At 46.1% G+C, this 13328-nt stretch overlaps 1 protein-coding gene across 5 annotated transcripts in view; it reads right to left on the bottom strand.

Moving 5' to 3' along the window:
• Positions 1–13328, bottom strand: part of LOC124019065 (rho guanine nucleotide exchange factor 4-like) — a 163127-nt gene that overhangs the window by 20632 nt on the left and 129167 nt on the right. Inside the window, exon 1 of one of the 5 annotated variants that reach the window (XM_046334424.1) lies at positions 2717–2824. The exons of the other annotated variants lie outside the window; for them this stretch is intronic. Coding sequence (XP_046190380.1) covers positions 2717–2809 — 93 coding nt within the window. The 5' untranslated portion in view covers positions 2810–2824. Of the gene's footprint in view, positions 1–2716; positions 2825–13328 lie in introns of those variants that run through there. 5 annotated transcript variants of the gene reach the window in all.

Below are 13328 nucleotides of genomic sequence, written 5' to 3'. Positions count from 1 at the left end.
ACCAACGCGACACGCTACCAAGGACTGTGGGCTCTCCTTCTCTGTGGCCGACGTGAGTCGAGACATTTAAACGTGTTACCCCTAGCAAGGCTGCCAGCCCAGAGGGCATTCCTAGCCGCGTCCTCAGAGCATGCGCAGACCAACTGGCTGGTGTGTTTACGGACATATTCAATATCTCTCTATCCCTGTATAATGTCCCCACATGCTTTAAGATGGCCACCATTGTTCCTGTACCCAAGGCAAAGGTAATAGAACAAAAATGTATTGGAAGACTCAATAACCTTGGCTTCTCAAATGACTGCCTCATCTGGTTCACCAACTACAGTGTGTCAAATCGGAGTGCCTGTTGTCCGGACATCTGGCATCGGCTTCCTATTTCACAACAAAGCCTCCTTCACTCATGCTGCCAAACATACCCTAACATAAACATATGAAACTGACTATCCTACCAATCCTCCACTTCAGTGATGTCATTTACAAAATAGCCTCCAACACTCAGCAAACTGGACGTAGTCTATCAAAGTGCCATCCATTTTGTCACCAAAGCCCCATATACCACCCACCACTGTGACCTGTACGCTCTCGTTGGCTGGCTCTCACTACATATTCGTCGCCGAACCCACTGGCTCCAGGTCATCTATAAGTCTATGCTAGGTAAAGCCCCGCCTTATCTCAGCTCACGTGTCACAATAGCAGCACCCACCTGCAGCACGCAGTCCAGCAGGTATATTTCACTGGTCATCCCTAAAGCCAACATTTCCTTTGGCCTTTGCAGCCAATGACTGGAACGAATTGCAAAAATCACTGAAGCTGGAATCTTATATCTCCCTCTCTAACTTTAAGTATCACCTGTCAGAGCAACTTACCGATCACTGCACCTGTACACAGCCCATCTGTAAATAGCACACCCAACTACCTCATCCCAATATTGTTATCTTTTTGCTCTGTTGCACCCCAGTATCTCTACTTGCACATCATCATCTGCACATCTATCACTCCAGTGTTAATGCTATATTGTAATTATTTCGCCTCCATGGCCTTTCTATTGCCTTACCTCCCTACTCTTCTACATTTGCACACACCGTACATATATGTTTCTATTGTGTAATTGACTGTACGTTTGTTTATGTGTAACTCTGTGTTGTTGTTTTTGTCGCACTGCTTTGCTTTATTTTGGCCAGGTCACAGTTGTAAATGAGAACTTGTTCTCAACTGACGTACCTGGTTAAATAAAGGTGAAATAAAAATGTAATTAAAACGTTCAAGCAATAACTCACCTATTCTTAACATGCTAGATCCAACCACATACAGTACACAAACAGTACACATACAGTACACATACAGTACACAAACAGTACACATACAGTACACATACAGTACACATACAGTACACAAACAGTACACATACAGTACACAAACAGTACACATACAGTACACAAACAGTACACATACAGTACACAAACAGTACACATACAGTACACAAACAGTACACATACAGTACACAAACAGTACACATACAGTACACATACAGTACACATACAGTACACAAACAGTACACATACAGTACACAAACAGTACACATACAGTACACATACAGTACACAAACAGTACACATACAGTACACAAACAGTACACATACAGTACACATACAGTACACAAACAGTACACATACAGTACACAAACAGTACACATACAGTACACAAACAGTACACAAACAGTACACAAACATACACAAATAATAGAACACACCCCAGCAGTTTGCAATGTGTTCTTCTTCTCCTGCACGTTCTATTCACAACATAGAAAAACATTTAACTATGTACCAGACATATACAACACGTACAGGGCAGAGTATTTGCTACAGTTCATGATGTCAACAACCCCCGTGGTGCAAGCTAGCTAACCCGTCCCTCACACATGAGCTGTGTTGGTGCTGGGCTAACCCGTCCCTCACACATGAGCTGTGTTGGTGCTGGACTAACCCGTCCCTCACACATGAGCTGTGTTGGTGCTGGGCTAACCCGTCCCTCACACATGAGCTGTGTTGGTGCTGCTAACCCGTCCCTCACACATGAGCTGTGTTGGTGCTAGCTAACCCGTCCCTCACACATGAGCTGTGTTGGTGCTGGGCTAACCCGTCCCTCACACATGAGCTGTGTTGGTGCTAGCTAACCCGTCCCTCACACATGAGCTGTGTTGGTGCTGGACTAACCCGTCCCTCACACATGAGCTGTGTTGGTGCTAGCTAACCCGTCCCTCACACATGAGCTGTGTTGGTGCTGGGCTAAGCAGTTCCTATCATATAACCCCTGAGCTGTGTTGGTGCTGGGCTAAGCAGTTCCTATCATATATCCCTGAGCTGTGTTTGTGCTGGACTAAGCAGTTCCTATCATTTAACCTCTGAACTGTGTTGGTGCTGGGCTAAGCAGTTCCTATCATATAACCTCTGAACTGTGTTGGTGCTGGGCTAAGCAGCACCAGTCTAGATCATCCATCGGTTTGATCACCTCCTCTTATCCTGGGCTTCCATCCACACCAGGGGGATCTCCACCTCCCTCTCTCCTCCCCCTATCTTACTCCTCTCTCTCTCTTCCTTGGTTGATGGTGTGTGTGTGAGTGAGTGTGTCGTCGGTGTATCTGTCTACTGGAAAGCCAGGAGGAACATGAGCACTACGTTGATGACGACGAGCTAAATCATGATCATGAAGACCACCACCTTCTGAGTCTCGCGGTGGAGGTTGCAGTGTAGCACGGTGTTGAGGATGCCCAAACGCTGCCGGGTGCGGTGAGCGCCACCGCCGCGAGCCATGACATAGGCCCGGCTGGGCCCTCACCCCTCACCCTCTCCGTCTATCTCCCCCTCTTCTTCTCCTCCTTCACTACTACCCCGCCGGCCTGTCTTCCGCCTCTCTCTTCCTCTCCGCCACTCTCCCCTCCTACCGCTTCACCGTGAAGCCTCACCGCCTGTGTTCGAGCACTTCCCTCCCTCTGTTTTCCGTGTCTTCTCTCTTCCTCTCTGACTTTCTACGTCTTCAGGATGTGAGGTAGAGCTGCAGCTTTCTTATTACATTCATTTAGTTTTTCTCCTCCCCCGTCCTCTTCTGTCATTCCCCCGTATCTTCGTTACGTCCACACAGCACCCCTCTAACATGGCCACCCTTTTCTTTTTTCCATTAGCTTTATTAGAAAGAATGACAAAGCCAATGTCTTCTCTCCCCTCCCTCTCTCTCTCTCTCTCTCTCTCTCTCTCTCTCTCTCTCTCTCTCTCTCTCTCTCTCTCTCTCTCTCTCTCTCTCTCTCTCTCTCTCTCTCTCTCTCTCTCTCTCTCTCTCTCTCTCTCTCTCTCTCTCTCTCTCTCTCTCTCTCTCTCTCTCTCTCTCTCTCTCTCTCTCTCACACACACACTCTCTCTCTCTCTCTCTCTCTCTCTCTCTCTCTCTCTCTCTCTCTCTCTCTCTCTCTCTCTCTCTCTCTCTCTGTCTCTCTCTGTCTCTCTCTGTCTCACTCTTTCTCTCTCCATCCGTCTCTCTCTTTCTCTCTCCATCCGTCTCTCTCTTTCTCTCTCCTCTCTCCCTCAGTCTCGCTCTTTCGCTCCAATGCTAAAATGGTGCCGAGGTCTGCCTGGAGCCACACAACCATACATTCACCTCCCTACAGCGAGCAACCAATCTGGATGTTGAGTGTGTCTCCGTATCCTGGATACCAGGGTGGATGAGGAGGGCTTTAGCAACCCTGGGGAGGGTGGGATGGAGCGGGGGAGGATGCAGAATAATAGACTGTGTGTGCAGGAAGGGAGGGGGTGGGTGGGCTGTGTGTGTGTGTGTGTTTGTGTGTGTGTGTATGCATGCGTGTGTGTGTGTGTTCGTGAGCTGCCTAGAATTTATTAGTCTCATCAGCTGATGATGGCTGGCCCAACACAGAGCCTCACTCACAGACAATCTGTTTGCTTAAAACAGGAGCGATCGGGATTATTGCATCGGATACCGCTATTTTAGCCAATTAATTAAAGCTATATTAAAGCTATAATCCTTTCAATATTTTGCTACAAGAAAAAACGCAGATATTGAAAGGAGCAAGATGCAAGACTTCACTCTCACACAGCCCGTATCTGTGCAGGTGCATGGGTTCTGTTCACACTGTTACAGCCTGATAGCCAGAGGACCAAAACAGTAAAGAAGTTGAGCCTCGTGCTTCAACGCTCTTCGTTGTTGCAGAAATGTACCCACTATTCTGTTTACGTTCTGTATCTATGTCAAATCGCTGAGTCTACCTTTAACACACAATCACTTAATAGATGAAATTATTGGATTCTCCAACGCTCTCTCCCCCTTTCCCTCTCTCTCCCCGTCTCTATCCCCCTTCCCTCTCTCTCCCCTGTCTCTATCCCCTTTCCCTCTCTCTCCCCAGTCTCTATCCCCTTTCTCTCTGTCTCCCCCGTCTCTATCCCCTCTCTCTCCCCCGTATCTATCCCCTTTCTCTCTGTCTCCCCATCTATATCCCCTTTCCCTCTCTCTCCCCCTCTCTTACTCCCCCTCTATATCCCCTCTCCTTTCCCTCTCTTTATCCCCTCCCTCCTTTCCCTCTCTCCCACCTCTGTCTCTCCCCCTCTCCCTTTCCCCTCTCTCTCCCTCCCTCCCCTTTCTCTATAACCTCTCCCCCTGTCCCTCTCACCCCCCTCTCTCTCTCTCCCTTTCCCCTCTCTATTCCCTCCCCCTCTCTCTGACCTTGATACCCAGGTGTAGCCAAACAGACCTCTTTACAGCCACTGCTCATCACAACCAATCAGACCTCTTTACTGCCACTGCCACTGCTCATCACAACCAATCAGACCTCTTTACTGCCACTGCTCATCACAACCAATCAGACCTCTTTACAGCCACTGCTCATCACAACCAATCAGACCTCTTTACTGCCACTGCCACTGCTCATCTCAACCAATCAGACCTCTTTACAGCCACTGCTCATCACAACCAATCAGACCTCTTTACTGCCACTGCCACTGCTCATCTCAACCAATCAGACCTCTTTACTGCCACTGCTCATCTCAACCAATCAGACCTCTTTACTGCCACTGCTCATCACAACCAATCAGACCTCTTTACTGCCACTGCTCATCTCAACCAATCAGACCTCTTTACTGCCACTGCTCATCTCAACCAATCAGACCTCTTTACTGTCACTGCTCATCTCAACCAATCAGACCTCTTTACTGCCACTGCTCATCTCAACCAATCAGACCTCTTTACTGCCACTGCTCATCACAACCAATCAGACCTCTTTACTGCCACTGCTCATCTCAACCAATCAGACCTCTTTACTGCCACTGCTCATCTCAACCAATCAGACCTCTTTACTGCCACTGCTCATCTCAACCAATCAGACCACTTTACTGCCACTGCTCATCTCAACCAATCAGACCTCTTTACTGCCACTGCTCATCTCAACCAATCAGACCTCTTTACTGCCACTGCTCATCTCAACCAATCAGACCTCTTTACTGCCACTGCTCATCTCAACCAATCAGACCTCTTTACTGCCACTGCTCATCTCAACCAATCAGACCTCTTTACTGCCACTGCTCATCTCAACCAATCAGACCTCTTTACTGCCACTGCTCATCTCAACCAATCAGACCTCTTTACTGCCACTGCTCATCTCAACCAATCAGACCTCTTTACTGCCACTGCTCATCTCAACCAATCAGACCTCTTTACTGTCACTGCTCATCTCAACCAATCAGACCTCTTTACTGTCACTGCTCATCTCAGCCAAACAAACTAGGCGGTCTTCTGGTCAGACTCCGGAGATGGGCACACCGTGCACCACTCCCTAGCTTTCTCCTCGCCAATGTCCAGTCTCTTGACAACAAGGTTGATGAAATCCGAGCAAGGGTAGCATTCCAGAGGGACATCAGAGACTGTAACGTTCTTTGCTTCACGGAAACATGGCTCACTGGAGAGATGCTATCCGATGCGGTGCAGCCAACGGCTTTCTCCACGCATCGCGCCGACAGAAACAGACATCTTTCTGGTAAGAAGAGGGGCGGGGGCGTATGCCTCATGACTAACGAGACATGGTGTGATGACAGAAACATACAGGAACTCAAATCCTTCTGTTCACCTGATTTAGAATTCCTCACAATCAAATGTAGACCGCATTACCTACCAAGAGAATTCTCTTTGATTATAATCACAGCCGTATATATCCCCCCCCAAGCAGACATATCGATAGCTCTGAACAAACTTGATTTAACTCTTTGCAAACTGGAAACCATTTATCCGGAGGCTGCATTCATTGTTGCTGGGGATTTTAACAAGGCTAATCTGAAAACAAGACTCCCTAAATTTTATCAGCATATCGATTGCGCAACCAGGGGTGGAAAAACCTTGGATCATTGTTACTCTAACTTCCGCGAAGCATATAAGGCCCTGCCCCGCCCCCCTTTTGGAAAAGCTGACCACGACTCCATTTTGTTGATCCCTGCCTACAGACAGAAACTAAAACAAGAAGCTCCCGCGCTGAGGTCTGTCCAACGCTGGTCCGACCAAGCTGATTCCACACTCCAAGACTGCTTCCATCACGTGGACTGGGATATGTTCCGTATTGCGTCAGTTAACAATATTGACGAATACGCTGATTCGGTGTGCGAGTTCATTAGAACGTGCGTTGAAGATGTCATTCCCATAGCAACGATTAAAACATTCCCTAACCAGAAACCGTGGATTGATGGCAGCATTTGCGTGAAACTGAAAGCGCGAACCACTGCTTTTAATCAGGGCAAGGTGTCTGGTAACATGACCGAATACAAACAGTGCAGCTATTCCCTCCGCAAGGCTATCAAACAAGCTAAGCGTCAGTACAGAGACAAAGTAGAATCTCAATTCAACATCTGCTAACCATGTGTATGTGACAAATACAAAATACAACAGGAAGCGGCGCAGGTCCTAATCCAGGCACTTGTCATCTCCCGTCTGGATTACTGCAACTCGCTGTTGGCTGGGCTCCCTGCCTGTGCCATTAAACCCCTACAACTCATCCAGAACGCCGCAGCCCGTCTAGTGTTCAACCTTCCCAAGTTCTCTCACGTCACCCCGCTCCTCCGCTCTCTCCACTGGCTTCCAGTTGAAGCTCGCATCCGCTACAAGACCATGGTGCTTGCCTACGGAGCTGTGAGGGGAACGGCACCTCAGTACCTCCAGGCTCTGATCAGGCCCTACACCCAAATAAGGGCACTGCGTTCATCCACCTCTGGCCTGCTCGCCTCCCTACCACTGAGGAAGTACAGTTCCCGTTCAGCCCAGTCAAAACTGTTCGCTGCTCTGGCTCCCCAATGGTGGAACAAACTCCCTCACGACGCCAGGACAGCGGAGTCAATCACCACCTTCCGGAGACACCTGAAACCCTACCTCTTTAAGGAATACCTAGGATAGGATAAAGTAATCCTTCTCACCCCCCCCTTAAAATATTTAGATGCACTATTGTAAAGTGGTTGTTCCACTGGATGTCATAAGGTGAATGCACCAATTTGTAAGTCGCTCTGGATAAGAGCGTCTGCTAAATGACTTAAATGTAAATGTAAATGTAATGATTTGATTGGACCGCTTTACTGCCACTGCTCATCTCAACCAAACAGAATATGATGACCCAGACTACCTCTGATTCTAATATAGACAGCACAGGAGGATGGTGGTACCTTAATTGGGGAGGTAGGTGGAAAGGTATCCACAACATCAAACATATGGTTTCCATGTGTTTGATGTCATTCCATTCGCTCCTTTGCAGGCATTACTATGAGTCGTCCTCCCCTCAGCAGCCTCCACTGACAGTCTACACAGCTGACACATACAGTAGCTGAACATTATACTATAGGGGGGTCTTCTGGAAACAGATGCATCTTAGTCCTGGACTATAAGATATTTCCATGGAGGTTTTCCAGATCAGAGGCAGTAGGGATGACCAGGGATGTTCTCTGTTTAGTGAGTCCTCCAGATCAGAGGCAGTAGGGATGACCAGGGATGTTCTCTGTTTAGTGAGTCCTCCAGATCAGAGGCAGTAGGGATGACCAGGGATGTTCTCTGTTTAGTGAGTCCTCCAGATCAGAGGCAGTAGGGATGACCAGGGATGTTCTCTGTTTAGTGAGTCCTCCAGATCAGAGGCAGTAGGGATGACCAGGGATGTTCTCTGTTTAGTGAGTCCTCCAGATCAGAGGCAGTAGGGATGACCAGGGATGTTCTCTGTTTAGTGAGTCCTCCAGATCAGAGGCAGTAGGGATGACCAGGGATGTTCTCTGTTTAGTGAGTCCACCAGATCAGAGGCAGTAGGGATGACCAGGGATGTTCTCTGTTTAGTGAGTCCACCAGATCAGAGGCAGCAGGGATGACCAGGGATGTTCTCTGTTTAGTGAGTCCACCAGATCAGAGGCAGTAGGGATGACCAGGGATGTTCTCTGTTTAGTGAGTCCCCCAGATCAGAGGCAGTAGAGATGACCAGGGATGTTCTCTGTTTAGTGAGTCCACCAGATCAGAGGCAGTAGGGATGACCAGGGATGTTCTCTGTTTAGTGCCTGAATTGGACCCTTTTCCTGGTCTGGCTAAGTATTCAAAATGTAACAAGTTATTTTGGGTGTCAAGGAAAATCTCGTACAAAAATGTACCTTGGTACTACTATGGTACTTTCACTCATACCATGGTGTAGTCTGAATCAAGGAAATATACCATGGTGTAGTCTGAATCAAGGAAATATACCATGGTGTAGTCTGAATCAAGGAAATATACCATGGTTTTAGCTTTGAAGTATAATGATAATACTGAGGTACTGTCATTGCACCAAACTATTACCATGGTATAGATGTGGATCATGGAAATACCATGGTTTTAACCTGCATTGTGCATTTAAAAAAAAAAGTACCTTTATTTAACCAGGCAAGTCAGTTAAGAACAAATTCTTATTTTCAATGACGGCCTAGGAACAGTGGGTTATCTGCCTTGCTCAGGGGCAGAACGACAGATTTGTACCTTGTCAGCTCGGGGGTTTGAACTTGCAACCTTCCGGTTATTAGTCCAACGCTCTAACCACTAGGCTACCCTGCCGCCCCGCATTCCACCATGGTAATGCACAATTATATTAAATGGTACCAATAGTTATGATATAGTATCCTTTTTATTAATTGTGCGTTACCATGAGTATAACGCATTACATTAATAAACCCCCCATGGTCAAAAGAGGTAGGATGGTATTGATGAATTTAAACACCAGTTCAGGCAAGTTTCTGGTCAAGTCAGAGGCAGGCTACTGTTGTTGGTCTGTAACGTCAAAGAAAACGGGACATAGTTTCTGTGAAAAAAGGTTATTTCTGTTATTAATAGTACAGTTTTCTTCTCATGTTTGGGTTCCCGGGGTTGCCAACCTGAAATGTAGGAGAATGTAGGATACACTATATATACACAAAAGTATGTGGACACCCCTTCCAATTAGTGGATTTGGCTATTTCAGCCAAACCCGCTTCTGACAGGTGTATAAAATCGAGAACACAGCCATGTAATCTCCATAGACAAACATTGGCAGTAGAATGGCCTTACTGAAGAGCTCAGTGACTTTCGACGTGGCACAGTCATAGGATGCCACCTTTCCAACAAGTCAGTTCGTCAAAATTCTGCCCTGCTAGAGCTGCCCTGGACAACGTGAAGTGTTGTTATTGTGAAGTGGAAACGTCTAGGAGAAACAACGGCTCAGCCGCGAAGTGGTAGGCCACACAAGCTTACAGAACGAGACCGCCGAGGTGCTGAAGAGCGTAGCGTAGTCCTCGGATGCAACACTCACTACTGAGATCCAAACTGCCTCTGGAAGCAACGTCAGCACAAGGACAGTTTGTCGGGAGCTTCATGAAATGGGTTTGAATGACCGAGCAGCCTCACACAAGCCTAAGATCACCATGCGCAAAGCCTTAGAGTCGGCTGGAGAGATGTAAAGCTCAGCACCATTGGAGTATGGAACAGTGGAAACGGGTTCTCTGGAGTGATGAATCACCATCTGGCAGTCCGAAGGATGAATTTGTGTTTGGCAGGTTCCAGGAAAACGCTACCTGCCTGAATACATAGTGACAACTGTATCAATCAATCAAATGTATTTATAAAAGCCTTCTAAAGTTTGTTAGAGGAGGCATAATGGTCTGGGGCTGTTTTTCATTGTTGGGGTTAGGACCCTTAGTTCCAATGAAGAGAAATCGTAACGCTACAGCATACAATTACATTCTAGACAATTTTGTGCTTCCAACCTTGTGGCAACAGTTTGGGGAAGGCCCTTCCCTGTTTCAGCATGACCATGGCCCAGTGCACAAAGCAAGATCTATACAGAAATGGTTTGTCGAGATCGGTGTGGAAGAACTTGATTTGCCTCTACAGAGCCCTGACCTCAACCCCATCGAACACCTTTGAGATGAATTGGAACGCCGACTGCGAGCCAGACCTCACTAATGCTCTTGTGGCTGAATAGAAGCAAGTCCCCGCAGCAATGTTCCCGACATCTAGTGGAAAGCCTTCCCAGAAGAGTGGAGGCTGTTTGGCAGCAAAGGGGGACCAACTCCATATTAATACTCATGATGTTGGAATGAGATGTTCGACAAGCCACGTGTTCACATACGTTTGGCTATGTAGTGTATATGGTAGCCTGATCTTTGGCATTTTGTCATATTTTACAGTATTTCTAGTCAAGGGGTGTTGCCTTTTTGTCAGCCAGCAGAGGAGCCACAAGGTCTAGTGGTGGGTTCATGCGCTCTCACACTCATGGTAACCTGCCTAGACAGTGAGTCGGTTGAATGAGAGACACACCAGATAAATAAAATATTATCATCAGGTTATAAAGCATAGGATATTAAACTTCAAGTTAAGCGGAATGTAATGATATAATATTTGTCATTTTTGATTATGTTTTGATAGTTTAATTAATTTATAAAAGCCTGTTAACATAGAAGCTAACGGCAGCTAAAGAAAGCTCCAGTAGTCAAGCTAGCCTGTCGTAGTCATGGCGACAGGACCAATGAACATTCATACAGAGTGTAAACAAAGGGAAACGTTGTAACTTGAGTTTTTAGGGATTTGTTGAGAATTACATGATGAAAATGTACCTATGAGATAAGATGATAATTAATACCTTTTTACAAATAGTTTTTTAGTATGTTGGCTATTTGGAATAGTCAGTTGAATGAGAGAGAGCCAACTGAAAACTGCATTTACTGTAAGAAAGAAGCACCAGATAAACTAACCATTTTAAATCTTCAAGGTTTTAGACAGCATTCATTCTTCTCACCAGATTTCAAGGTTTAAGAGGGTACACTACACGACTAGACCATGTGTGTTGTGGTTTTTCACTATGAGTTTTAAGGGGTTCAAGAGGGTACTAGGCCTATGCTTTGCCATTGCAGAGTTCGTAGTCAATGTTGCATTATGTGAGTACTATAAATTACTATGTTTTTGGTCACTTTACCTGAAAAATGGTGGGACACAGACCATAATAATATATCGTAAACAACTGCCATGCTTTCATGTTTCACTACATGCTGTTAGTACAAAAACATTGTTATTGTACTACCATGGTTCATTTTTTGGGGTCACTACCATGGCAGGAAAATACCATGGTACGAATGCAAATACCATTGTATTATCCTGCTTTGGTGGTGAACAAAAAACATATTTCCTTCATTGTATTACCATGGTACATTTTTGTAAGGGACCTATGGAGTAAAAATAACATTATTTTATTTAGGAATGTAGTGGAGTAAAAGTACAAATGTAAAAAAATACATATAAATACTAAAGTCAAGTACAGATACCCCCCCAAAAAATGACTGAAGTAGTACTTTAAAGTATTTTTACTTAAGTACTTTACACCACAGTCCTCATCCTTAGTTGTTCTGGCTGTTCTATGTAGTGTATACTGTATGATGTCATGCATCTATGGCATCTATGGTAACTATGGCAACAAGGCAATAACAATCCTGTGTTTACAGCCTCTGTCTCTCCCATACGGTGCATTCGGAAAGACCCCTGGACTTTTTCAACATTTTGTTCCGTTACAGCCTTATTCTAAAGTGGATTAAATACATGTTTTTCCTCACCACTTGTGGCACCAGCGGTCTAAGGTACTGCATCTCAGTGGTAGAAACGTCACTACACACAACCTGGTTCGAATCCAGACTGTATCACAGCCAGCAGTGATTGTGAGTCCCATAGGGCGGCGCACAAATGGCCCAGTGTCGTCTGAGCCGGTGTAGGTCGTCATTGTAAATAAACGTTTGTTATTAACTGACTTGTCTAGTTAAATACAGATGCTTTAAAAATGTAAAAAATCAACACAATACCCCATAATGACTAAGCAAAAACATGTTTTTTGAAATTTTAGCAACTTAATTAAAGATTAAAAAAACAGAAATACTGTACTTACATAAGTATTCAGACCCTTTGCTATGAGACTCGAAATTGAGCTCAGGTGCATCCTGTTTCCATTGATCATCCTTGAAATGTTTCTACAACGTGATTGGAGTCCACCTGTCTATACTGTATAAGGTCCCACAGTTGAAATTGCATGTCAGAGCAAAAACCAAGCCATGAGGTTGAAGGAATTGTCCATAGAGCTCCGAGACAGGATTGTGTCGAGCCACAGATCTGGGGAAGGATACCAAAAAATCTCCAAGAACACAGTGGCTTCCATCCTGATTAAAATGGAAGAGGTTTGGAACCACCAAGACCCTTCCTAGAGCTGGCTGCCCGGCCAAACTGAGAAATTAGGGGAAAAGGGCCTTGGTCAGGGATGTGACCAAGAACCCGATGTGCAATCTGACAGAGCTCCAGGGTTCCTCTGTGGAGATGGTAGAACCTTCCAGAAGGACAACCATCTCTGCAGGACTCCACCAATCAGGCCTGTATGGTAGAGTGGCCAGACGGAAGCCACTCCTCAGTAAAAGCACATGACTCAGCCTGACTCATACACGCGTGTGTATGTGTGTGTGTGAAGGCATGTCTCAGCCTCCAGTATTTATGCTGCAGTAGTTTATGTGTCGGGGGGCTAGGGTCAGTTTGTTTATCTGGAGTACTTCTCCTGTCCTATTCGGTGTCCTGTGTAAATCTAAGTGTGCGTTCTCTAATTCTCTCCTTCTCTCTTTCTTTCTCTCTCTCGGAGGACCTGAGTCCTAGGACCATGCCCCAGGACTACCTGACATGATGACTCCTTGCTGTCCCCAGTCCACCTGGCCATGCTGCTGCTCCAGTTTCAACTGGCCTGGGCCCTAGGACCATGTCCCAGGACTACCTGACATGAGGACTCCTTGCTGTCCCC

The sequence above is a fragment of the Oncorhynchus gorbuscha genome, unplaced genomic scaffold (genome assembly GCF_021184085.1).
Source record: "Oncorhynchus gorbuscha isolate QuinsamMale2020 ecotype Even-year unplaced genomic scaffold, OgorEven_v1.0 Un_scaffold_65:::fragment_4:::debris, whole genome shotgun sequence".
In the NCBI taxonomy this organism is placed as follows: Eukaryota; Metazoa; Chordata; class Actinopteri; order Salmoniformes; family Salmonidae; genus Oncorhynchus; species Oncorhynchus gorbuscha.
This window is presented reverse-complemented; position numbering and strand designations above follow the sequence as displayed.